The sequence below is a fragment of the Plecotus auritus genome (genome assembly GCF_963455305.1).
Source record: "Plecotus auritus genome assembly, chromosome: 10".
Classification (NCBI taxonomy): Eukaryota; Metazoa; Chordata; class Mammalia; order Chiroptera; family Vespertilionidae; genus Plecotus; species Plecotus auritus.
The window spans coordinates 15,572,061-15,599,684 of NC_137785.1; the positions used below are offsets into that span (position 1 = coordinate 15,572,061).

The 27,624-nt window shown below is 43.7% G+C and overlaps 1 protein-coding gene across 2 annotated transcripts; it reads right to left on the reverse strand.

The window, feature by feature from the left end:
- Positions 1-1,529: 1,529 nt before the first annotated feature.
- ZNF235 (zinc finger protein 235) lies at positions 1,530-27,554 on the reverse strand. 2 transcript variants are annotated; one of them, XM_080645270.1, is made up of 5 exons: positions 27,477-27,554; positions 25,615-25,663; positions 14,048-14,174; positions 13,287-13,370; positions 1,530-5,567 (listed from the first exon to the last, which is right to left on the reverse strand). In XM_080645270.1, exons 2-5 carry the CDS (start codon positions 25,627-25,629, stop codon positions 3,598-3,600), a joined length of 2,196 nt encoding a protein of 731 aa, XP_080501396.1. In that variant the 5' UTR covers positions 25,630-25,663; positions 27,477-27,554; the 3' UTR covers positions 1,530-3,597. The 2 variants fall into 2 exon arrangements, with proteins under 2 accessions (XP_080501396.1, XP_080501395.1); XM_080645269.1 differs by having other exon boundaries at positions 13,245-13,370; positions 27,477-27,552.
- Between the last annotated feature and the right edge of the window lie 70 nt (positions 27,555-27,624).

Below are 27,624 nucleotides of genomic sequence, written 5' to 3' on the forward strand. Positions count from 1 at the left end.
ACTTTTAAATTTTATCTATTCTGCTGGTTGGATAGTGGTATCTTACAGCTTTAATGTGCATTTTTCTAACAGCTACAGCTTTCCTTGGATTAATGTTTGCCTGGTGTCTGATAGTGGGGCAAAGGTGTTATGGCCACTGTAATGAGTGAGTGCCTTCAGAATGGTAAACGAAGCAGGCAGCTCCACAGAATATGTCAATTTATCACAGGGTAATTTACTTACAGGACGACTGGGTTGGAGGGGAACAGAAGACCCAGCAATTTTGCACAGATTAATCTCTACTAACAGACCTGTTACTGCATTTTTTTATATTATAACTCAGGTACTAATGATTGACAAAGAGTGGACCAGTGGCCACACCTCCTGGTGGTCTTGTGATAGATGATGGTTTATAATCAATACTTCCACCAGTGTTGGTACTGCATGGGTCTGAGGCTGCCTGTCACTACTTGAGCCAAAGGAAGCACAGACAGGGTTGGATCGTAGCTGAGCATTGATTCCAGTAATGCCATCGGTATGGGGAGAGCAGCAGGTCATCCTGGAAATTGTTCTGATCCACCCTTGTCAACTGGATGAGGGAGAAGAGGCTGTGGGCTGAGTGTAACGGGAAGCGGGGGAGGGTCTGTAGCCTTGCCTACCTGTATCATCATTAAAGCTTCCCCTGTAAACAACATACAGTTGTTTCACTTAAAAATACAGATTCTAGCCCTGGCCAGGCAGCTCAGCTGGTTGGAGTGTTGTCCCGTTCACCAAAAGGTTGCAAGTTCGATCCCCGCTTAGGGCACATACAGGAGATAACCAATCCGTGTTTCTCTCATATCAATGTTTTTCTCTCTCAATCTTTCTAAAATCAATAAACATATACTCTGGTGAGGATTAACATATTATGTACGTATTCTGGAAATCTCTGTATTTTTTATTATTTGTAAACACCACTCGAGGATATGTTGATGTGACAGGGAGAGGGAGGGGGAGATAAATATTGCTTTGTTGTCCCACCGATTTATGCACTCACTGGTTGGTTCTCGTATGTATCCTGACCGGGAGTCCAACCTGCTGCCTTGGCGTATTGAGACAATGGTCTAACCCAGTGGTCGGCAAACTCATTAGTCAACAGAGCCAAATATCAACAGTACAACGATTGAAATTTCTTTTGAGAGCCAAATTTTTTAAACTTAAACTTCTTCTAACGCCACTTCTTCAAAATAGACTCGCCCAGGCCGTGGTATTTTGTGGAAGAGCCACACTCAAGGGGCCAAAGAGCCGCATGTGGCTCGCGAGCCGCGGTTTGCCAACCACTGGTCTAACCAACTGAGGTAGCCGGCCAGGGCAGAGGTACCATGTACTCACTGTGCCCGAATTATTTCTCTGCCTGGACATCTGTGGGAGTGGAGACTTTAAAGGGTTTTACACTTCAGTGTATAGGCTGATAGGAAGAAGTTTCTATTCCAGGAGGTGGTGCTGAAGCACAGCCTTTATTTTCTCTTACTTGCTCTGCTGGGGCTTCTGGGGGGCAGTGTTGGCTCTGCCCCAAGTTCCTGAGGAGGTGGGTGTCCTTTTCACAATCCAGTCACCTCAGTCAAGGTGACAGCCCACCACTCCTGTGGACTGAAGTGTTGGGCTGTGGGTCTCCTGTGTATCCCCAGCACTGCCCTCCTGTTAGCCAGAGCCACTGGCAGAGCCGCACTGAGTGGACCAGGCTGCCTCCCGAGTCTGCACCTTGACGGGTGGGGGAGGGGCTGGCAGGGGAAGAAGGATCACACATCTGCAGCTCTGTCCTTCCTAGGGGTTTAGCCACAGTGAGTACAGACCCCTTGGGTGGAAAGTTTTCAGCACTTTGTCTACCCAGCAGGCCACGGGGATGGGGTGGTGGGTTTTCATGTCTGTGAAATCCTGTCTGGTGGTGCTGGCAGGCTGTGGAACGCGGCAGCCCTCTGCACTGCTTCTCTGATCTTGACCCTGTGCCAGTCTCAATGTGTGCCAGGCCCCCAGGCCCCATCGTTGTCCCTGCCCCTCTGGTTTGCCCAGTGGGGGTTGACTCCCATCCTTGAACCCCATTGTGTCTGCTGGGGGCTTCAGCAAGTGCTAGACTGGGCACAGCTTCTGTCCCTAGCCTTCGCCCCGCCCTGCACCATCTCCACTGTTCACTCAGATGTGTCCACTCATTTCGATGTGCAACTCTCAGACATGAATACACTGAGCAGGAAATCCTTTGTGAATTATAGGGGTCCAGCGTATTATAACTTCAAGAGGAGACCACCATCACACCACATTTTCCGAGGCTGTATAATATTCAAACAAAATTTAAATATTTTACAGATACTTATTTCCTTTTATTGAATTCAATATAAATATCTTTGTGTACGATCTAACTTTTTCTATAGTCTCCTAAGCAAAACCTCCAGTGCTAGGGTTGCTGGGCCGAAGGGTATTTTGATACATATTGACCAAGAGAAAGCGTTGAACACAGAATGCTGCGAAAATGACAATTTACCTAAATTGTTACAGTTAGTGAAATTTCAGTAAAAACTTAAAAGCTTCCTTATCCTGCCTCCCCTCCCCATTTTAGCAGGAAGAATGAGGGTGGAATGGGACAAAACGATGCCCATGACATCTGCCAAGGCCCCTGCTGAAAGGTCGGGGTGGATGAGGAGCGATGCATAGGCACTTTGACCTGCGTTTGCATGAAAATGAGAAGAAACCAATTATTCACAATTCAAGTTTACTAAAACCTTTTGTCATGAGTGACTACTTTTAACATGTTCAGAGAGTTACAGTAAAACCGTACCCTAATGAATTAGGGTTCAAAATTTCTAACTGTGTAAATTCAGTATCATGTTATTAGATTAATAAAAAACAGTACTTTTTAGTCTATAAAATACTAATGATTAAGTATTATACTGTACACACAGATAATACACTGTACAAAAAACTGAGGCTGAATGGGGGATGGGAGCCATTCAGAAGTTTTGTTGAAATTAATTTTTATTATTGTGGATGGCAGCATTACATGATTCTTTTTGCATATGCTGTTATGAATTTAAGGTAGGGAACTGACTAGAATTTTCAAATACCTGTCCTAATTATAGTGGTTTTCTCTACTTTGTTCAGTAACTGATGGGCACCTAGTATAAGCCAAGCAGTTCTACAAGGCAGACATACTGGTAGTGGTGAAAAACACCTCTATTACATGAGGTTACATTGTAGTTGACTTAAATTTTATCTGTCCGTCAAATCTGCCAAATATACTTTTGTTCGAGTGCCACATATAATCTCCATCCATACGCCCCCTCTTCTGGGCGACTCCAATGAAATGGAAGCTCCTTCTGTTGTGTTCTTTGGAACTGGGACACTGAAAACTCTGGTGTAACCATGTACCATTTTATAAAACCAGTTTTCTCTCATGTGAAAGCTGATGTTTATAAAGACTTCATCCCCCAACTGAGCTATGGAAACACATTTTATAGAGCTGCTTTCCTGCGGTCATTCCTCGAAGCATCCGAGTGCTGAAGGAGCTTTCCACACTCACCAGCACAGACTCTCTAATGGGGCTCAAGATGTGAACTCGAACCAAAGGCCATGTCACACCTCGCATTCCTAGAGGTCCCCTCCAGTGTGGATTCTCCGATGATATACAAGATGTGATCTCTGGCTGAAGCCCTTACAACATACATCACATATGTAAGGTCTCTCTCCAGTGTGGACCCTCTGATGGGTGTGGAAATGTGAGGCCTGGCTGAAGCCCTTACCACACTGCTGACACGTATAGGGCTTCTCTCCTGTGTGGACCCTCTGATGAGCGCTGAGCCCAGCACTCCAACTGAATTCTTTCCCACACTGCTCACACTTAAATGGCTTCTCCCCAGTGTGAATTATCTGATGGACCTGAAGATTTGACCTCTGGCTGAAGGCCTTACCACAGGTATCGCATTTATATGGTTTCTCCCCAGTGTGGACTCTCTGATGGGCTTGAAGATGTGAAGACTGGCTGAATCGCTTCTGACATGCTTCACATTTGAATGGTTTTTCCCCAGTGTGGACACTCTGATGAGCTTGAAGATTTGAAGCCTGACTGAAGCCCTTCCCACACTCTTCACATTTATAGGGTTTCTCTCCTGTGTGGACTCTCTGATGATTGTGAAGATTCAAACTCCAATTGAAGCGCTTCCCACACACCTCACATTTGTAGGGTTTTTCTCCAGTGTGGACTCTCTGATGGGCTTGAAAATATGAACTCTGACTGAAGCCTTTCCCACACACATTGCATCGAAACGGTTTCTCTCCTGTGTGAACCCTCTGATGGCTCTGGAAACTTGAGGCTGAACTAAAACCTTTCCCACACTCTTCACATTTATATGGTTTCTCTCCCGTGTGGACTCGTTGGTGACTGTGAAGATTGAAGCTCAAACTAAAGCACTTCCCACACTCATCGCATCTGTACGGTTTCTCCTCAGTGTGGACTCTCTGATGGGTATGAAGATTTGAGCTACAACTAAAGCGTTTACCACAATCTGCACATTTATATGGTTTCTCTCCGGTGTGGATTCTTTCGTGGGCCTGAAGATGTGACCTCTGTGTGAAGCCCTTTCCACATATCTCGCATTTGTAAGGTTTCTCTCCAGTGTGGACTCTGCAATGAATATTAAGATCTGTGCTACGACTGAAGCCCTTCCCACAACTTTCACATCTATAGGGCTTCTCTCCGGTGTGAATAGGCAGGTGAGCATAAAGATGTGAGGTCTGATTAAAGCTCTTCCCACACTCTACGCACGAATAGGGTTTCTCCCCCGTGTGGACTCTCTGATGAGTTTGCAGATTTGAGCTCTGACTAAAACACTTTCCACACTCATGACACCAATAGCGTTTTTTTCTTGCGTGAACATATTGTTGAAGGGGAATGGCTGAGCTATAACTGGTACCCTCACGTGTACTACAGTTAAGGGACTTCTTTGCCAAGTGTGCCTGCTGATGAACTTCAAGTCTGGAGCTATCACTGAATACTTTTCCACATTCACTACACTGGTAGGTCTTCTGTCCCGTGTGGATTATGCTGAGCTGGGCAAGAGATGACACATTTGAGATGTCTTCACCACCATCTTTGTTGCTGTGAGCTTTCTCTCTTTTGTGTACTATATCATCATCATGGTGGTGTGAATTACAACTGAAGATGTTAGCACATGGAGCAAATATACATAACTTATTTTTCATTGGCATCTGCTTACAACTTCTCTGATAATTCTGTGTCTCATTCAGATATATGTTACTCCAAGAATTCTGATCTCTCCCTGTTATAAACGCTTGACTTTCATTAATGCTGGAATGATTCTCTATAAGATTCCTTATGCAGCTGTCTTCCTGGATGGAGAATCCTGCCCCCACCTGACCAGGGGAATTACGTTGTTTGGGGAACTGAGAACTCTTTTCCTGAATATGTAGCATGGAGACTTGACTTTTCGTTAATTTACTCACAACATGCCTCCTGATTTGCCAGCATGAAAGCTCTCCCAAAGAAAGGCACCTTACTCCTGCTTCATCAAGAGTCTCCACCTCATTTTCATTCCTGCCTCCTGAAAGAATCAAGGACAGAGAGTGACATCAGCAAGAAAGCGGGCTAGGAAGCACCTAGTCCTTGCTCCCCCATTGAAATATAAAAAAACAATGAGACCAGCAAAAATAACAGTGAGGTTTCTGAAAATGGTCAAAGCAAACAAGAGAGCATCAATTGACAAAAAGCCACACTTAAAATGGTATTAAATTTGGTACCACCTCAGGCTGAGCATTGATGAGATTCATTTAGAACTACAGGTCTAATAGGGTAGGAGGTAGATATCAGCCAGCTGCAGAGCAACATAAAAGCACACCTGGAATTGGTGTTCAAATTTACTTTCTCAATAACTAGCAAAATAAGTAGAAAACAAGTGAAAATATAGAAAACTTGAACAATACTATCAAAAAACATCAGAAAACACTCTTCAGGTGCACATGGAACCTATTCCAAAAGATACCATATTCTGGGTCATGAAACAAGTTGTAACAATCGCAAAAGGACTCAAGTCATACAAGTCATGTTCTAACCACAACTGAATTAAATCAGAATTAACACACTACTAAATAAACTGCACCACAAAACAAAGAGACATTATAAAGGGCATTTTGAACTAAATGATAATGAATTTGTGACTTGCTACTAAAAGAGTACTTAAAGGGACATTTATACACAACACAGGTCTCCAAGAAACTAGAAAAACTAGAGCATATTAAACCAAAGTAAACGGAACACACACACACACACACAGGGAGTCAGGCATCACTTACAGGGATATATTTTGAGATATGGGTATGTCATTATACAAACATCATACAGTGCACTTACAGAAATCTAGCTAGGCTGTATGGTATAGCCTATTGCTAGTAGGCAACTAACCTGCACAGCATGTTCTTATACTAAATAGTGTAGGTGATTATAATACAATGGTAAGTATATGTGTATCTAAACATTGACAAGGTACAGTAAAAATATTGTATAAAAGAAAGTGCGTGTGACTTCCGGTCAAGCTAGTGGCTTAGATAAATGCTGTACTCACCCGCTCCCACTACGACATCAAAATTTAAACTACAAAACAACCATCATTCAGAACCACCTGAAATCTGGCTGAATGGAAGTACTACAACAAGGGAATTAAAGAAGAACCCACATCGAGACTGGTAGGAAGGGCATGCGTCCCCACTCAACCACCTCCACAAGCAACTAACTCGGGGGGCTGATGCGAAGAAACCAAGATGGCGGATAGGTAAACACCTAAACTGCTGCCTCGCACAACAATTTCAAAACTACAACTAAATCAAACTGACAGGGTGGGCAACTGAGTGTGCGGCTGGCTTTCTCAAGTGGGAAGAAGACAAAAGCTCCAGACTGCGCTGAACTCCAGTTCCGGGTGAGACTCTGGGGACCCAGACTCATTTGGGGAGAAACTGACTGTCTGACAGCGGGTGAAACTCGAGGGTGGCTTTCTCTCAGAGGTGCTTGCAGCAATTACTGCGGGACACTAAGACCCAGGGACCTCTTAGGGCAGGGCTGACGGGGAAACCAATGCTGTCTGCTCCGCCCTGAGACTCCGCCTCATCCAAGCTGAGCACAGAGGCTTTTGCAAGTCTTGCCTAATAAGGGTGTCTCCAGCACAGAAGTTATCCCAGTGTAGACACAGCTGATCCTCACAGTCAATTGGCCTGGAGGTCAATTCCTCCCAGTGATACCAACAACAATCAAGGCTTAACTACAACACGACTCTGCACACAGCCCACAAAGGGATGCACCAAGAGTGTCCACCTCAGGTAACTGGGGAGGCTGAGCCACTGGGCCCTATAGGACACCTAGCACACAAAGCCACTCTATCAACTCAGAGAAGCAGCCAAAATGCAGAGACAAAGACACAGATCACAAATGAAAGAAATGGAGGAAAGCAAACGACTGGATATAGAGTTCAAAACCACGGTTATAAGGTTTTTCAAGAATTTTCTAGAAAAGGCTGATAAATTTAGTGAGACCCTCAAGGATATGAAAAAGGACCAACTAGAAATTAAGCATACACTGACTGAAGTAAAAAATATTATACAGAGATCTAACAGCAGACTAGAGGATCGCAAGAATCAAGTCAAAGATCTGAAATACAAAGAAGCAAAAAACACTCAACTGGAAAAGCAAAAAGAATCCAAAAATATGAAGATAGTGTAAGGAGCCTCTGGGACAACTTCAAGCATACCAACATCAGAATTATGGGGGTGCCAGAAGAAGAGAGAGAGCAAGATACTGAAAACCTGCCAAAACCGGTTTGGCTCAGTGGATAGAGCATCGGCCTGTGGACTGGGGGGTCCCAGGTTCGATTCCGGTCAAGGGCACGTGACTTGGTTGCGGGCACATCCCCAGTGGGAGGTATGCAGGGGGCAGCTGATCGATGTTTCTCTCTCATCGATGTTTCTGGCTCTCTATCTCTCTCCCTTCCTCTCTGTAAAAAAATCAATAAAATATATTAAAAAAAAAAAAAAAGATACTGAAAACCTATTTGAAGAAATAATGACTGAAAACTTCCCCCACCTGGTGAAAGAAATAGACTTACAAGTCCAGGAAGCACAGAGAACCCCAAACAAAAGGAATCCAAAGAGGACCACACCAAGACACATCATAATAAAAATGCCAAGAGCAAATGACAAAGAGAGAATATTAAAAGCAGCAAGACAAAAACAGTTAGTTACCTACAAGGGAGCACCCATATGATTGTCAGCTGATTTCTCAACAGAAACTATGCAGGCCAGAAGGGAGTGGCAAGAAATATTCAAAGTGATGAATAGCAAGAACCTACAACCAAGATTACTCTACCCAGCAAAGCTATCATTCAGAATTAAAGGTCAGATAAAGAGCTTCATAGATAAGAAAAAGCTAAAGGAGATCATCACCACCAAACCAGTATTATATGAAATGCTGAAAGGTATTCTTTAAGAAGAGGAAGAAGAAGAAAAAAGTAAATATAAAAATTATGAACAACAAATACATATCTATCAACAAGTGAATCTAAAAATCAAGTGAATTAAAACTCTGAGGAACAGAATAATCTGGTGAATATAATAGAATCAGGGGCATAGAAAGGGAGTGGACTGACAATTCTCGGGGGAAAGGGGTGTGGGGGGTTCAGGAAGAGACTGGACAGAAATCGTACACCTATGGATGAGGACAGTGAGGGGGAGGTAAGGGCAGAGGGTGGGGTGGGAACCGGGTGGAGGGGAGCTATGGGGGAAAAAAGAGGAACAACTGTAATAATCTGAACAATAAAGATTTATTAAATTTTTTTTAAAAAGGGGCTGATGCAGCGTGGCGGGCACAAGATCCCTGCTGAGGTAAGTCCTGCTCTATGGGTGGGACCCTGCATAGCTGACACTCCTTGGAGATCTGAGGTCGGAGGTCGAGATCAGTGTTTGCAGCCAGTCTTTGCAGCTGGTCAGCCTGGGGGTAAACCCCTTCCACTGATGTGCCAATAGTAATCAAGACTCAACTATGCCCTAAGCGGCTTGGCTCACTGGATAGAGGGTCAGCCTGCGGACTCAAGGGTCCCAGGTTCGATTTCGGTCAAGGGCATGTACCTTGGTTGCGGACACATCCCCAGTAGGGAGTGTGCAGGAGGCAGCTGATTGATGTTTCTCTCTCATCGATGTTTCTAACTCTCTATCCCTCTCCCTTCCTCTCTGTAAAAAATCAATAAAATATATTTAAAAAAAAAAAAAGACTCAACTACAAGAGGAAGGTGTACACAGCCCACATGGTGGGCACACCTCAAGGGCCTACCTTGGGCGATTGAGGCAGCTGTTCCACTGGACCCTACAGAATACCTAATACATAGGCCACTCAACCAAGTGAGGTAAACATAGCAGCTCTATCTAATACATAGAAACAAAGACAGGAAGGCTGCTAAAATGAGGAGACAAACATGTCCCAAATGAAAGAACAGAATAGAACTCCAGAAAGAGAATGAAAAAAAATGGAGACAAGCAATCTACTAGATGCAGAATTCAAAACCCTAGTGAGAACCTCAACAGCATAAAAAAGCACCGGTCAGAAACGAAGGGTACACTAATTTAAATGAAGAATAATTTATAGGGCCCAGCCTGCATGGCTCAGTGGTTGAGCGGTGACCTATGAACCAAGAGGTCACGGTTCAATTCCTGGTGAGGGCATATGCCAGGTTGCACACTTGATCCCCAGCAGGGGGTGTGGAGGAGATAGCCAATCAAGGATTCTCCCTCATCATTGTTGTCTCTCTCACTCTCTGAAATAAAAATATATTAAAAAAAAATAAAAGGATGAAGTTGGACCCTTCCTTACACTACATACAGCTCAGCCCTTGCTGGTTTGGCTCAGTGGATAGAGTGGCAGCCTGCAGACTGAAGGGTTCTGGGTTCAATTCCAGTCAAGGGCACATGCCCAGGTTGTAAGTTTGGTCCCCAGTGGGGGCCGTGCAGGAGGCAGCCAATCAGTGATTCTCATCATTGATGTTTCTATCTCTCCCTCTCCCTTCCTCTCTGAGATCAATAAAAATATATATTTTTTAAAAAGCAAATATTAGCACAAAATGCATCAAAGACCTAAACATAAGAGCTAAAACTATAAAACTTACCTGGCAGGCATAGCTCAGTGGTTGAGTGTGAACCTTTGAACCAGGAGATCATGGTTCAATTCCTGGTCAGGGCACATGCCCAGGTTGTGGGCTGGGTCCCAAATGGGGGGCGTGCAGGCAGCTGAGCAATGATTCTCACTTATCATTGATGTTTCTATCTCTCTCTCCCTCTCCCTTTCTCTCTGAAGTCAATAAAAGATATATATTGAAAGAAATAACAAACAAACAAACCAAAAAAAAACTATAAAACTCTTAGAAGAAAACAGCAAAAACCTCACAACAATGCATTTGGCAATGCATTCTTAGATATGTCACCAAAGGCACAGGCCACAAAAGAAAAACATAAATTAGCCCTCATGAAAATGAAGAACTTTTATGCATACAAAGAGTAACAAGGCCTATAAACAGAGTAAAAAGGCCACAAACAGAATGAGAGAAAATACTTGCAAATCATATATCTGCTATGGGATTAATATTCAGAATACACGGAGAACACCTGAAACTCAACCACAACAACAAAAATACATCCTGCCTGGCCAGCATGGCTTAGGATTGAGCATCAACCTATGAACCAGGAGGTCACGGTTCGATTTCCGGTCAGGGCACATGCCCAGGTTGCAGGCTTGATTCCCAATGGGGGGCATGCAGGAGGCAACTGATCAATGATTCTCTGTCATCACTGATGTTTCTCTCTCTCCCTCTCCCTTCCTCCCTGAAATCAATCAAGATATATTTTAAAAATAATAATAATAATAAAGTGAAAAAATTAAAAAAAAAATCCTGATTCAAAAATGAGCAAAATATATGGGGGAATTCTTTGTGAAATGTATGATTGTCTGACCACCATGCCATACACCTGAAACTAATACAAAATAATATTGCATGTAAATTGTAATTGGAAAAAAAATGAGCAGCAGACTTGAATAGACATTTCCCTAAAGATATACAAATGACCAACAGGCACATGAAAAGATGCTCAACATCACTAATCATTAAAGAAATGAAGAACAAAACAACGAGTTACCACTTCATACCCATTAAGATGGCTACTATATACAAAAAGGCGAGCGGGGGAGGAAGAGACCAGTATTGGTGAGGATGCGGCAAATAGGAACCCATGTGCATTGCCGGTGGAAGGTAAGTCCTACACCTACTGTGGAAAACAGTATGGAGGTTCCTCAACAATTAAAAATAGAATTACCCTATGACCCAGCAATACTACTCTGGGTATATACACAAAAGAAAGGAAAGCAGGAATTTGAGCAGATATCTGTACACCCTTATTTACAGCAGCATTATTCATAATAACCAGAAGGAAATGAAGAAAACAATTCCATTTACAACAGCATCAAAAAGAGTAAAATACTTGGGAACTGAGTATTAGACAAACAACCCAAATGTCCATCAATGGATGAAAAAAAATGTGGAATATGCATACAATGCAATATTAGCCTTAAAAAAGAAATTCAGACACATGCTACAATATGGTATTACAATACTGAAGATGTTACACTAAATGAAATAAACTAGACCCAAAAGTAGTACAAATACTAGCCCTGGCCAGGTAGCTCAGTTGGTTAGAGCGCCATCTGATACACCAAGGTTCAGGTTCAATCCCTGGTCCGGGCACATACAAGAAGCAGCCAATGAATGCATGGAAGGGTGGAACAAAAAAATAAGTACAAATACTATATGATTCCACTTATAATGAGGTACATGGAATAGTCAAATATATAAAGACAGACAGAAAGTAGACCAGTGGTTACTGGGACTGGGGAGAAGGGAGAATGGGAAGTCATTGTTTAATGAATACAGAGATTCAATTTGGGAAAAAGTTCTAGAGATGAATAGCACTGATGGTTGCATAACAATATCAATGTACTTAATACTATTGAACTGTACACTTAAAAAGGTTAAAACGATAAATTTTATTTTATGTATATTTTACCACAATACATACACACACACACACACGTCTAGTAGTGTTTTAATGCTTAAACTCAAATTAATGCAAGTTAAAGATGTGGAGAATAAAGGGAAGACAGTATTTCATTTTATTTTTAAAATATATTTTTACTGATTTGAGAGACAGGAAGGCAGAGGGAGAGAGAGAAACATCGGTGTGAGAGACATCAATAGGTTGCTTCCCAGTCTGGGGATCGAGCCAACAACTGGGGTATGTGCCCTGACTGGGAATCGAACTGTCAGGACGACACTCAACCAACTGAGTCACACCGGCCAGGGTGGGACACGGCCAGTAGAGCAGTCACAGAAGGACTTGGATGACTTCTGAGCAGAGACGTGAATGAGTAAGAGAGTGGCTGGGGGTTTTATGGGAAAGAGCATTCCAGCCAGAGAAAAGGAAGTAAAAGATCCTGATGCAGAAGCATAACTGCCAAATATTAGAAACAAGTAAAGTTGGCAGCATCAAGGGAGGGAAATGAAAGGAGAAAAATGTCCAGTGGTACAGCCAGGTGAATGGGCTGACACTTCAGGGCCTTCCTGCCCCTTAAATACTTGGGGTATTGTTCCGAGGGAAATGGAAAGCCAGTGGAGGTTGTGAAGCAGAGGAGAGACATAATGTGACTGATGTTTGTTTGTTTTTTATTGATTGATTTGAGAGACACAGAGACAGAGAGAGAGAGATCAATTTGTTATTCCATTCATTTAGGCATTCATTGGTTGATTCTTATATATGCCCGGACCTGGGATTGAACCCACAACCTTGGTGTTTCCAGACGATGCTCTAACCCAGTGGTCGGCAAACTCATTAGTCAACAGAGCCAAATAGCAACAGTACAACGATTGAAATTTCTTTTGAGAGCCAAATTTTTTAAACTTAAACTTCTTCTAACGCCACTTCTTCAAAATAGACTCGCCCAGGCCGTGGTATTTTGTGGAAGAGCCACACTCAAGGGGCTAAAGAGCCGCATGTGGCTCGCGAGCCGCAGTTTGCCGACCACGGATCTAACCAACTGAGCTACCTGGGCAGGGTCTGTGGCTAGTGTTTTCAAAGGGTCTCTCAGGTCGCTGTGTGGAGAATGGATCACCCAGAAGAGAGACAGAATAATGGGCTCTTACCTTCAAGGACTCTGGCTGCACAGTTCTCCGCTGAATGCTCACTTCTTTGAGTTTGTATCTCCGTCATCCAAAGCTTCTCCTCTCTCTCCAACTGGGATATCACATCTGGTTTAGAGGACAGATGCCCTGTGAAAAGACAAGATTTAAGTGGGATATTAAAGGTAAAAAAATAATTGGGGTTCCAATCCTACAATGGAAGGCTCTATCCCTCCTCCAAAACAGTGTTTATCAAACATTCTGATGCGACTTACCAAGTTAATTTCATGACTCACCAATGGGTCATGACTCACAGGTTTAATAAAAGATATATGAGCTCTGACCGGTGGAGCGTCGTCCTGTATGGGTTGGATTCTCGGTCAGGGCATTACCAAGATCGTGCATACAGGGGTGGGGAGGGTGCAACCGATGTTTCTCTCCTCTCTCTCCCTCTTGCTTCTTCTCTCTCTAAAATCAGTAAAAACGTGTCCCCTGGTAAGGATTTAAAAAAAAAAAGATGTGAAATAAGGAGCCAGGTGCAGACAAGCTCAACTGTTCATTTATAGTTAATTTACAAAAGACAAGTGTTTGCCTTGGAACAAAGACTAGAAACCTCTTGTCCCCACGTTCCAAATAGACTGGAAAACTCTGGTCTCTACGGGGTCCTGAAGCCTTGAAGTAGTGGGCAGAGGCCAGGGATGCTAGCAAACATCCTAAAATGCACAGGACAGTCCCCACAATAATTATCTGGCCCACAATGTCAACAGTGTCAATTGAGAAACCCAGCTCAATGGACGAAGCCACGTTACAGAGGGCACCTGTCTCACCCACTGAGACCAGGTTCCGGAAGTTCTCCAGGGTCACGTCTCGGTACAGCTTCCTCTGGACAGAGTCCAGCAGCCCCAGCTCCTCCTCGGTGAAGACCACAGCCACGTCCTTGAACGTCACCGGCTCCTACAACACCGAACACATGTAACCTCTGTTTCACATCTGGGAGGAGGGCAGCACTGAGAAGGTGGAGGAGATATGCAGGACGTTGTTCCAGACTCTAAGGGACCCAAATACCTCATTTTAGTAGAGTTTCTCCTCCTCCCCTTCCACAATCACACCATAAAGGGAGGGAGAGGAAGAAACTAAGAGAAACATGAAAAAATCTTGTGCATTTAATATGGTGCCCTTGTGTAGTTAAAGGAAGCCTCTAGAGCCGGGCTGGGTAGCTCAGTTAGTTAGAGCATCGTCCCAAAAAGCCAAGGTTGCAGGTTCAATCCCTGGTCAACGCACATACAAGAATCAACCAATGAATGCATAAAGAAGTGAACAGCAAGTTGATGTCTCTCTCTCTCTCTCAAATCAATAATAAATAAATAAATAAATAAATAAATAAAGCCTCTAGAACATCACTGTTAAACCATGGCACACACAGGTTTTACAACCAGACTGACAGTGCCAGCTACTGTACGAAACTGAGTTAATGTAGATCCCACAGTACGTAATCGTGCCTATCTCGTTCTCTCCCTGGGCAGTACCACTGTTTCGTCAATGTCTGCCAGTCGCACAGGCTCCCAGGACCCCTAGGAGCAGGTATGTGATCCATTCTCTGTTCTCGGGGACATGCTGTGTCTGCCAACTGCAGCAGCTTGCTTGGCAAGGTCAAGGGCACAGGCTCTGGAGACGAACTGCCTCGGTTCACACGCCCAGGCTCCGCCCACTACCAGCTCTGTCACCTTGGGCAAGTCACCTAACTTCTCCATACCTCAGTTTCCTCACGTGCCTAACAGGACATCACAGGGCCCTGGAAAGGAGTCAGTGAGACTATGGACGGGATTTAGGACGGTACCTGGCACATATGAAGTACACAATGAACGCCAGCCATCACTATTATTACTATCAGTAGTCAGGGCTGCCAGGCGTTTCATCAAAGTGATGATCTAGAATATATTTAACCATACCAAATAACCAAATAATGCAATAATTTGAACTTTTAAATGATTGATAATGCTGCACACAACGTATTTTTACATAGATCTCAGCCAGCTGGTCTGGTCTTCCCAAGTTCCAAGAAGTGGCCATTGTGTTGCCAAAAAATATGCACCTTTGTTTTGCTAGTATAATGGCAATTATCCCAATTAGCTTTTCCTTTGAGAGATGAAAAGTGCTCTGATTCTCCATACTCCAGCCAAAACTCAATCTTATCTTATTTTTTAAATCTTGGGTAATTTAGTACATGATAAAGTTATTTTTAAAAATTTGCATTTATTTAACTTTTTAAAAAGATTATCTTTGGTCTTAGCTGGTTTGGCTCAGTGGATAAAACATCAGCCTGGGGACTGAAGGGTCCTGGGTTCAATTCCAGCCAAGGGCACATGCCCGGGTTGTGGGCTTGATCCCCAGTGGGGGGCGTGCAGGAGGCAGCCAGTCAATGATTCTCTCTCATCATTGATGTTTCTATCTCTCCCTTCCTCTCTGAAATCAATTAAAAAAAAAAAAAAAAAAAAAAAAGCTCATCTTTGGATATGTTTTTTACACATTGCCTGTTCATTTCATTTGCTCATATCCTCATGCATCAGGAAGATTCCTATTGCGAATATTAAGACTTTTTTCTTGCATTTATAAATCCTCAGCTTCACCCCCACTCCTACTTCCTATTTCTCTCATAACTTTGTGTATGTCGTTTTTCTTTTTATTCCTATTTTCAAAAATTGATTTCAGAGGGAGGAAGGGAGAGGAAGAGATAGATAGAAACATTGATGAGAGAGAAAATCGATCAGCTGCCTCCTGCACGGCCCCTATTGGGGATGGATCCCACAACCCAGGCATGTGCTCTGACAAGGAATCGAACTGTGACCTCCTGGTTCATGGGGTGACCTCCTCATTCATGGGTCAATGCTCAACCACTGAGCCACACTGGCCGGGCTTTTATTCTTTTTTAATCCTCACCTAAGAACACGCTTAGAGAGGAGAAACCAAGATGGCGGCATAGGTAAGCACCTAAACTGCTGCCTCGCACAACAATTTCAAAACTACAACTAAAAGACAGAACGGACACCATCCAGAACCACAGGAAAGCTGGCTGAGTGAAAATTCTACAACTAGAAGGAAAGAGGAAAGCTCACAGAGAATTGGAGGTACAGCAAAGGGTCTTTGTGCGCGCAGAGAGGAAGGGCGGCTGAGAGCCTGGCTGACTTTCTCTGGCGGAAGGGGGAAGGAAGCCCCCGACCGCACTGAAATCCAGTTCTGACTGCACTGAACCCCAGTTCCAGGCAAGCCCCTGGGGACCCACGCTCTTACGGGGGGAGTCTGGACTCTCGGGCGGAGACTCTGGAGCCAGGGAAGGCGGAGGACTGAAAGCACGCGCGCCAGTGCGCACAAAGGCTGCGGAGGTTGCCACAGGCTTTCCCTAGTGGAAGGGAGTCAGAGGCTCCTGAATGCACTGGGCCCCAGTTCTGACTGCACTGAACCCCGGTTCCAGGCGAGCCCCTGGGGACCCACGCTCTTGTGGGGGGAGTCTGGACTCTCGGGCGGAGACTCGGGAGCCGGGGAAGGCGGAGGACTGAAGGCGCGCACGTGCGCGCAGGGTAAGGCTGACAGGAAGCCAAGACTGAGACTCCACCCCATCCAAGCTGAGCACAGAGGCTATTGCAATTTGGCAAGTCTAATCCTATAAGGCTGTCTCCAGCACCGAACTTCTCCCAGCATAGACACAGCTGATCCTTACAGCCAACTGGCCCATAGGTCAATTCTTCCCAGTGATACCAACAACAATCAAGACTTAACTACAACAAGGCTGTACACACAGTCCACAAAGGGGTGCACCAAGAGTGTCCACCTCAGGTTAACTGGGGAGGCAGACCCACTGGGCCATATTGGAAACCTAGCACACAAATCTACCTTACCAACTCAGGGAAGCAGTGAAAATGCGGCGTCCAAGAATCAGATCACAAACAAAAGAAATGGAGGAAAACAAACGACTGGATATAGAATTCAAAACCATGGTTATAAGGCTTTTTAAGAATATCCTAGAAAAGGCCAATAAATATAACGAGACCCTCGAAGATATGAAAAAGGACCAACTAGAAATTAAACATACACTGACTGAAATAAAAAATATTATACAGAGACCCAAAAACAGACAAGAGGAACACAAAAATCAAGTCAAAGAATTGAAACACAAAGAAGCAAAAAACACTCAACCGAAAAAGCAAAAAGCAAAAAAAAAAAATCCAAAAAGTTGAAGATAGTGTAAGAAGACTCTGGGACAACTTCAAGCGTACCAACATCAGAATTATGGGGGTGCCAGAAGAAGAGAGAGAGCAAGATACTGAAAACCTATTTGAAGAAATAATGACCGAAAACTTCCCCCACCTGGTGAAAGAAATAGACTTACAAGTCCAGGAAGCGCACAGAACCCCAAACAAAAGGAATCCAAAGAGGACCACACCAAGACACATCATCATTAAAATGCCAAGAGCAAAAGACAAAGAGAGAATATTAAAAGCAGCAAGAGAAAAACAGTTAATTACCTACAAGGGAGCACCCATACGACTGTCAGCTGACTTCTCAACAGAAACTATGCAGGCCAGACGGGAGTGGCAAGAAATGTTCAATGTGATGAATAGCAAGAACCTACAACCAAGATTACTCTACCCAGCAAAGCTATCATTCAGAATTGAAGGGCAGATAAAGAGCTTCACAGATAAGAAAAAGCTAAAGGAGCCAAAACCGGTTTGGCTCAGTGGATAGAGCGTCGGCCTGCGGACTGAAGGGTCCCGGGTTCGATTCCGGTCAAGGGCATGTGCCTTGGTTGCGGGCACATCCCCAGTGGGAGGTGTGCAGGAGGCAACTGATCGATGTTTCTCTCTCATCGATGTTTCTAGCTCTCTATCCCCCTCCCTTCCTCTCTGTAAAATATCAATAAAATATATTTAAAAAAAAAAAAAAGAAAAAGAAAAAGCTAAAGGAGTTCATCACCACCAAACCAGTATTATATGAAATGCTGAAAGGTATTCTTAAAGAAGAGGAAGAAGAAAAAAGTAAAGAGAAAAATTATGAACAACAAATACATATCTATCAACAAGTGAACCTAAAAATCAAGTGAATTAAAAACCCGAGGAACAGAATAATCTGGTGAATATAATAGAATCAGGGGCATAGAAAGGGAGTGGACTGATAATTCTCAGGGGGAAAAGGGTATGGGGGGGTTCATGAAGTGACTGGACAAAAATCATACACCTATGGATGAGGACAGTGCGGGGGAGGTAAGGGCAGAAGGTGGGGTGGGAACTGGGTGGAGGGGAGCTATGGGGGGAAAAACGAGAAATAATTGTAATCTGAATAAAGATTTATTAAAAAAAAAAAAGAACACGCTTAGAGAAAGGAATGGAGAGAGGGAGAGGGAGAAGAGGAATGGGGATGGAGAGATGGAGAGAGAGAGAGAGAGATAAAGAGAGAGAGAGAGAGAGAGAGAGAGAGAGAGAGAGAGAGAGAGACATCAATGTGAGAAACATCTACTGGTTGCCTTCCGTACATGCCCCGACCAGGGATCGAACCTGTAAACTGGGTATGTGCCCTGACCTGGAATCAAACCGGTGACTGGACGATGCTCAACCAACTGAGATACTCCAGCTGGCCTATGGCATTTTTCTTTGTGGAAATTAAAATTATTTATCTAAAGACTTTGCTCATCTCTGTGTTTCATTTGACTGTAGTTCTGAGCATCTATGTACTGAAGAACCCGTTGACACATGTGGGGAAGAGACAGGTGCTAAGAAAGCTGCCCCAAGGGAGGGGCAATGTTATTTTTGGAGTCCTTCCTCCACCAGGCCTGCCAGGTATACACGCAGCGTGGCCTCGGGCCCCTCAATAAAGCAGTCTCATTTCGTCTGCGTCTCTCCATTCACCTTACTTGGATTCCTGAAACTCCTGGCTCAGGTAACTGAACCTTTAGTGTGTAAAAAGAATTTAAACAGATCCACTTCAGAATGGAATCGGAGCAGCCATCCAGAGGAACTGCTCTGTGAGTTTTACTTCTCAAGCCTTTGGAATGTTACAGCTAGGCAAAGTAACCTTTGCACTGGGCCAAACGCAGCACAGTATCTCAAACAACTGTTTGCAAAGCTAGCAGGAAAGCAGGCATTCTTTATTTTTATTGATTTGAGAGAAACATCAATTTGTTGTTCCACTTATTTATACATTCATTAGTTGCTTCTTATATGTGCCGTGACTGGGGACTGAACTCGAAACCTCCGTGTATCGGGACCACACTCTAACCACCTGAACTAACTGGCCAGCCCAGACATTCCTTAGAATTAGTATCACTGCGTTATCCTATCTGCACCTATAGAAATCTATCATTAGCTTATTAACACCCATAGAAATTCCTTCCTTCTATCCATGTAGTTATTCCCCTTCCTTTCTCATAAATACCCCCTCCCTTGGTTCCCTAGTGGGAGCAATATTTGGGATTCTGCCTGAATCTCTGCTTCCCCAATACCTGTTTCTTTTGGATCTCAAATGAAAGTTTTTTGCCTCTCACTTTGGCCTTTTATCTTTAGGTTAACAGGCGTCAGCGGGGGTCTGAGTGGACTTCAGGAGGCATGGGAATGTTCACAAATCTGTTTATGTTAAAATGCGAACAAGCCCTGGCCAGGTAGCTCAGTTGGTTCGAGCGCTCCCTCCCCTCCCCGCCCCCAATACACTACAGTTGCAGGTTCAATCCCCAATCCGGGCAGATACAAGAATCAACCAATGAATGCATAAACAAGTGGAACAACAAATTGATGTTTTCTCTCTCTCCTCCTCCCTCTAAAATCAATTAATAAAAATAAAATGCGAACAAGACCATCTATATCCTCACACAGCTATTCCACAGAATAAAGGCCTGGCAAGTCCCTGGTGGTGCTAGACCAAGGATGTACTTCTTTAAAATATGCTAACATGTCAATGAAAAAAAAACAACAACAACAGAAATTTAACTATAATGCATACATGGCTTAACTTAGAATTAAAGGAAGAATGTAGCTCTTGTTGTTTGAAAACAACTAAAATTCTTTTCTCTGAGTTCAGTATCATCTGGACTTGGTTTCATCAAGCCATACTTTAGACATTTTTTTCCACAAAATGTGAGGCACCATGTATCAGAAAACAGTCCCTACAACTTTAAGGAGAGAAAAAAATATTGAATTCGCAGACTTTCTGTTTGGGAAGAAAGGTTTTATGTTGGAAAACTGTCATTGCAAACGACTTTAAAATGGTAAAATTTATAAACCACAAAAATAGGGGGAAAATATTGGTGCAGACGAAAAGAGGCCACATACTAAACCTGACAAGCTCAGGGGAGGCCTGCATGGCAGCCTTAAAAACTCAGAGACTGAAAGTAACCACAAAGGATCGTCTCCCTAAAATTAAAACCTTTTAACTAAAAGCAGTCTATGGCAGGTAGCCATGTCCTAGGCTAGAATCTTCCCTGACAAAATCTTTACCTTAACTGAGCCTGTCTACTGTCTTTTTGCATCTGCAATAACACACCTTTGCAATGACAAAGTGAATTCCTTTGCTTTCTCCTGCCTCCCTAAACTGTCACCAGTGGCTTTTATGTAACCCACTTATGTCTTATCTTTTTCTTGTAATGTATAAAATAAGGTGCAAAACTGCCATTCTCTAGAGTACTTTCTCAGTCTGTTGAGATTTTACTTCCCAGCAATTGTCAACAGGTTTGGCTCAAACACAAAAATTCTTTATAGGCTTGAATGTTTCTTACATTGACTTAGGTATACTGTGGAAAATGATGTGGCCATTTAAGTCACAGGTGATATAAAATTAAACTTTAAAAAAATCCAAAATGGTAAGCTGAGATTACAAATATATATGTGTAATGAAAAAGGGATGTGGAAAAATAAACAGCAAATTAGTAAACATGTTTATAGAGTGGGAGTTGGTTTCTTTATTTAAAAAAAAAAAAAAAAACCTATTGGAAGATTCCAAAATGGTGGCGGAGTAAGTGGATGCTACACTGACACGCTCCCAGGACCAAACTGGAATTACAACTAAAACACAGAAAAACCATCCTGAATAATCAACTAAAGATTAGCTGGAGAGATCCCTGATAACCATGGACAGAAAGTGGAGACCACATGGAGACTGGAAGGAAGTGCAGAGGAGCGAAAGGCTGACTGGGTTCCCACAGATAGCAGCTGAAGTTCCGGAGAGAGATCTCAGCTCTGGAGGTTCCCACTGAGAACTCTGGGGTCTAAACCCCAAGCGAGGCTCCCCAGTCCAGAGCACCAGAACAGAGAAAGGTGCTCACAGAACATCTGGCTGTGAAAAGCAGAAGGGTTGCTGTTTGCCAGGGAGAGATGGCTGGAAATACAGGCACCTCATAAGGACCGATGCACAAAATGTTGTGTACAGCCACTCACCTTGGGCTCCAGCAGAGGAAGGGCAGAGTGGACTGGAGCCATATGAGCATAAGCCAGGGTTAGAGGTTCTGGGGTTAGACCTTGGAAAGCAGACACCCTAGGTTCCTATTCTGAGTCATTCCCTCACACTGCAGAGGAAATCTTTCTCTGAGGGACCTTGGCTATCCAGGCAGTTTTTGCCTGGGGGGGGAGGCAATTGCCCCACCCTACTGGAAAACCCCCTCCCCCACCCTGGGGAGTTTCTGAGGCCCATTAAGAGACTGAGAATAACAATCAGCCTGTAGCCGAAACCGGTTTGGCTCAGTGGATAGAGCGTCGGCCTGAGGACTGAAGGGTCCCGGGTTCGATTCCGGTCAAGGGCATGTACCTTGGTTGCGGGCACATCCCCAGTGGGAAGTGTGCAGGAGGCAGCTGATCGATGTTTCTCTCTCATCGATGTTTCTAGCTCTCTATCCCTCTCCCTTCCTCTCTGTAAAATATCAATAAAATATATTAAAAAAAAACAAAAACAAAAAAACAATCAGCCTGTAGGCAGAAGCAATTGCCCCACTGTGTTGGAAAACTTTTTGCCCCAAACGGTGGTCGACAGCCTGAGGCTAATCAAGACCGAATACAATCAGACTGCAGGCAGAGGCAGGTCTCTAGAGGTTTTGAGTCTTTGCCTGATCTAATTCAGGGCCTGGGGCTAGGAAAAGCAGACTTTGGTGCACATCTTGGTCCTTTCCAAAGGCACCCAGCCCCAACAGAGGGAGCCACAAGCTGTGGATTGCTGATAGCTCCAAACAGGGTACACTGGGCCAAGCAGAAACAGTGTCTGACACTGTCCTGCACTAGAGATTGGGAGGCATAGCAGATCTACCTAATACACAGTCACAAACCCAACAGGCAGTCAAAATGGAGAGAAAAGAAAACAAGCCTCAAATAACAAAAGAATTCTTCAGAAGAAGAGCTAAATGAAATGGAGATAAGAAATTTATCAAAATGGACAAAGGACCTACACAGGCACGTCTCCAAAGTGGACATAGAGATGACCAAGAAACATATGAAAAAATGTTCAAAGTCACTTATCATCAAAGAGATGCAAATTTAAATGACAATGAGGTATCACCTCACACCTATCAGACTGGCTACCTAAAACAAATCAACAAATGACAAATGTTGGCGAGGATGTGAAGAAAAGGGAACCCTAGTACACTGCTGGTGGGAATGTAGACTGGTGCAGCCAGTATAGAGTTTCCTCAAAAAATTCAATATGGAACTGCCATTTGACCCAGTGATCCCACTTCTAAGAAACCCAAAACACTAATCAGAAAGAATGTATGCAACTCTATATTCAAAGCAACACAATTTACAATAGCTAAGATCTGGAAACAGCCCAAGTGCCCATCAGCAGATGAATGGATAAAAAAGCTGTGGTACATTTATACCATGGAATACTATGCAGCAATAAAAAAGAAGGCTCTCTTACACTTTGAGACAGCATGGAGGGGCCTGGAGAGTATTATGCTAAGCGAAATAAGCCAGTCAGAGAAAGAGAAATATCATATGATCTCACTTATATATGAAATCTAATGAATAGAATAAACTGATGAACAAAATAGTTCCACACACACAGAAGCATAGAACAGACTGTGGAATCTCAGAGGGAAGGCAAGGGAGGGTGGGTGGGTGGGAAGTGATCAACTAAAGAACTTACATGCATATATGCATAACCCATGGACACAGACAATAGGGTGGTGAAGGCCTGGGGCGGGGGGCAGGGATGGACTAAAAGGTGTCAATGGGGGATACAGAGGGACTTTCAACATTAAAGATTAGAAAAGAAATTTATCACAGAGTTCAGAATAATGATGGCAAAGATGCTCAACAGCATGAGAAGAGGTAGTAACTGTGAAGAATGTCATAGCACTAACAGGAACACAGTGGAAGGAAAACACAGAAGATTAGGGGAAGCCGAGGATCAGATCAGTGAATTAGAAGACAGGATAGAAAAAAATCACTCCATCAGAGAACCAAAAAGAAAAAAACAATTAAAAAACAGGACAGCTTAAGGGAGCTGTGGAATACCATGAAACATAACAATCTATAATAATAAAAGCGTAATATTCTAATGAGACTGGATGTCCTTCCGGACAACCTTTTGGAAGAAGCCAGGGCTGCAAAGGCCGAGGTAAGCCGCCGAGGCTGTGAGGGAAGGCCAGGTCCCGGGTGCCGGAGGGAAGCTGGTGCCAGAAGCTGGGGGAAGAAAGGCCTACTCTTGCACAAATTTCATGCATTGGGCCTCTGGTGTTCACATAGTAGGAGTGCCAGAAGGAGAAGGAGGTGAGCAAGGGATAGAGAATGAGTTTGAAGAAATAACAGCAGAAAACTTTCCTCACCTGGTGAAGGAAAAAGTCACACAAGTTCAAGAGACACAGAGAGTCCCAAGCAAGAAGAACCCAAACAGGCCCATGCCCAGGCAACCATAATTAAAATGCCAAAAATTAAAGACAAAGAGAGAATCTTAAAGGCAGCAAGAGAAAAGCAATTTGTTATCTATAAAGAAGCTCCCATAAAGCTGTCAGATGATTTTTCATCAGAAGTTCTACAGGCCAGAAGGGAATGGCATGAAGTATTCAAGGTAATGAAAAGCAAAGATCTGAAATCAAGATTACTATATCCAGCAAGGCTATCATTCAAAATAGACGGTGAAATAAAGAGCTTCCCAGACAAAAAAGGCTAAAGGAGTTTGTCACTACCAAATCAGCACTGCAAGAAATGCTAAAGGGACTGTTGTAATGAGAATAGAGAATCATTGGCATAGAGAATTAAAATGGCAATAGCCCTAGCCAGTTTGGCTCAGTGGTTAGAGTGTCAGCCTGCAGACTGAAAGGTCCCAGGTTCGATTCCAGTCAAGGGCACATGCTGGGTTTGTGGGCTCGATCCCCAGTAGGGGGCATGCAGAAGGCAGCCAATAAATGATTCTCTCTCATCATTGATGTTCCTATCTTTCTCTCCCTTCCTCTCTGAAATCAATAAAAATATATTTTAAAGTAAATAAATAAAATGGCGATAAATAATTACCTATCAATAATAACCTTAAATGTAAATGGATTAAATGCTCCCATCAAAAGACACAGGGTAGCTAAAGGGATATGAAAACATGTCTCAAATAAATCCTGCCTACGAGAGACCCACCTCAGAATAAGACAAACAGGATGAGAATGAAGGGATGGAAAAAAATTTTCCATGCAAATAGAAACAAGAAAAAAGCTGGGATGGCAACACTCATATCTGACAAAATAGACTTCAAAATGAAGGCCATCAAAGAGACAATAAAGGTCACTACATAATACTAAAGGGATCGATCCAACAAGAGGATATAACCCTGGTAAACATATATGCACCCAATAAAGGAGCACCTAAATATATATAAAAAAAAATCTGGATCTAAAGAACAAAATAAACTGTTGAACAAAATAGATTCAGAGACATAGAAGCCTGGAACAGACTGTCAAATCTCAGAGGGAAGGTAAGGGTGGTGGGTGAGGGGAAGAGATCAACCAAAGAACTTGTATGCATAGATGCATAGCCCATGGACACAGACAATAGGGTGGTGGAGGCCTGGGGCAGGGGTTGGGGCAGGCTATAAGGAATCAATGGGAGAAAAAAGGGGCCATATGTAATACTTTCAACAATAAAGATTTAACTTCAAAAATGTAAAAAAAAAAAACACCAACCTATTAATTTTCACACTATTATTTGGAAATAAGCAAAAAGCAAGAGCCTAGCATACAACTATTTGTCAAGTGCCTTTGGTTCCCTTTTACCCTCCCCAAGCAGAAATGTGTGTCCAACCTTGTGAAACGAGATGTCATTTTAAGAAACAGAAAGGCAGATAAAACCAGTGGGGAATGAAGCATCCATCTTATATAAAAACTGCTGTTTGAAATTTAAAAAAAGAAAAGAAAGAAAGAAACAGAAAGGCAGACCCAACTCACCTGGAACTTGATCATTTTTCTCCTCTTCCTTTGGAGGAAAGGCAGAGTTCTGGGAAGGGAAAGACACCATGAGAGAGATGCTAGGGATGCTGCCAGCCCCCAGGGCACTCCCTAGGAGCACCAAGTGGTGCCCCCTTCTCTAGGCAGAGGCAGTGACCACAAAGCTTAGTGAGAAAAGGGGCTGGACTCCAGCTCCCCCTGGACCCCCGCCAGCTGCCATTGTTCATCAACATTACTCAAAACAGTCCTACCCCAAGTGTGTCTTGACGCTTCCAGAGTATTCCTGAACCTGGGTATCAGAGGAAATGAAAGGCAAGCAGGCAGGCAGTATAACTTAATGGGGCCAAAATGCCTGGGTTCAAATTCTGGCATGTCTATGTGTTACTTTCTACTCATGAGCAGTGTAAATCTTGAGCAAGTCATTTGTCTCTCTGTGCCTCCTTCCAGTCACCTGTAAGTGGGGATAATAATAACGCCAGTATTCCCTGTTTCTTGCAGCTAAAGACAAGCAGTAGTTTGGGATTCAAAAAACTGTCCTTGAGAATGTGATTTAAAAAAAAAAAAAAAAAAAAAGAAGCCAAAACCGGTTTGGCTCAGTGGATAGAGCGCCGGCCTGTGGACTCAAGGGTCCCGGGTTCGATTCCGGTCAAGGGCATGTACCTTGGTTGTGGGCACATCCCCAGTGCGGGGTGTGCAGGAGGCAGCTGATCGATGTTTCTAACTCTCTATCCCTCTCCCTTCCTCTCTGTAAAAAATCAATAAAATATATTTTAAAAAAAAAAAGAAAAAAAAAAAGAGAGAGAGAATGTGACTTTCCAGAAAATAATTCTTTTAAGAAACTCAGAATTCAAAGATGATGGTTCTGTCCCATGAGTTATCATTACCCTTGGAAAAATATAATTCTGACTGGTTGTCTCACAGATAATTCCTTCTGTTAGTAAAATTGCCACGGATTTTCTTCTCCTGACAGGTATAATTACTTGCAAATGTTAAGAAGCTGGAAGAGTCTAGACAAAGTTTCTTCTCCCATATGCAAGAAGGTAAATAATGACTAATAAAAACCTAAGCCTAATAAATCCTGTTGCATTTAAATCAACAACACGGGCTTATTACACAACATTGCACACTTATTAAGGCCCCGACACACGTGTGGTGAGGCACTCTGCAAAGCCGAGGTCACGACTGTTTCCTTGCAATTCAGATACATGTTGTTAGTACTATTTTTCTCTCTAATTGCACGACTGTTTCCACAGAGGACTTGCTCCAGGATCGGCTGAAGCTCTCTCTCCTTCCTAAACAAGAGGCTAGAAAGGGTCCAGGTGCAGAAACAACAGCCCACATCCAGGCATCATCAGTGAGCTCCGCTCCATCCCGGGCTCACAGAATCTTCCGAATAACAGGGCGCCTGAGTGTTACAATAAAATTTATGGTTAGCGGCCAACATTTTACTATGCACGAGGCACTATTTTTGAGCTTCTTACATACAACCTCACTTAATTCCCACAAGAACACCATTGGGAAGAAGTAACCCTTTTTTTGCCATGAGGAAACTGAGGCAAGGAGAGATCAAGGAACTCGCCCAATATTTTACCGAGAGAAGGAGGCAGAGCTGGCTGGCGGGCCCTACAGGGAGGACCTGGGGGAGCAGAGAGAGCGGGAGACCCTCAAACTCCAATTACCACGCAAGCCCGCCCCCGACTCGGAGGCTCAGCTGAGCGGATGCTCACCGCCGCCGCCTCCACGTCCGCCCTCTGCCGCTGGCCGCGGCTTCCCCTACTCAGGAGGGAAGACCAAGTCACTGCTCTCCCCACGCCAAAGCAAAGAAGGTGCCGAGAGAGCGCCCGGACGCGGAGTTAACTCACCTAACTGCGAGAATCTCCGCCCCAACCTCGCCTTCCGAGAGCGGAAGTGCCTCAGTCTACACACCGTTCATGAACTACACTTCCCAGAATCCCCAAGAGGAAGCGCCTAGTTTTCACGCACTCCCGAACTACGTTTCCCAGAATGCAG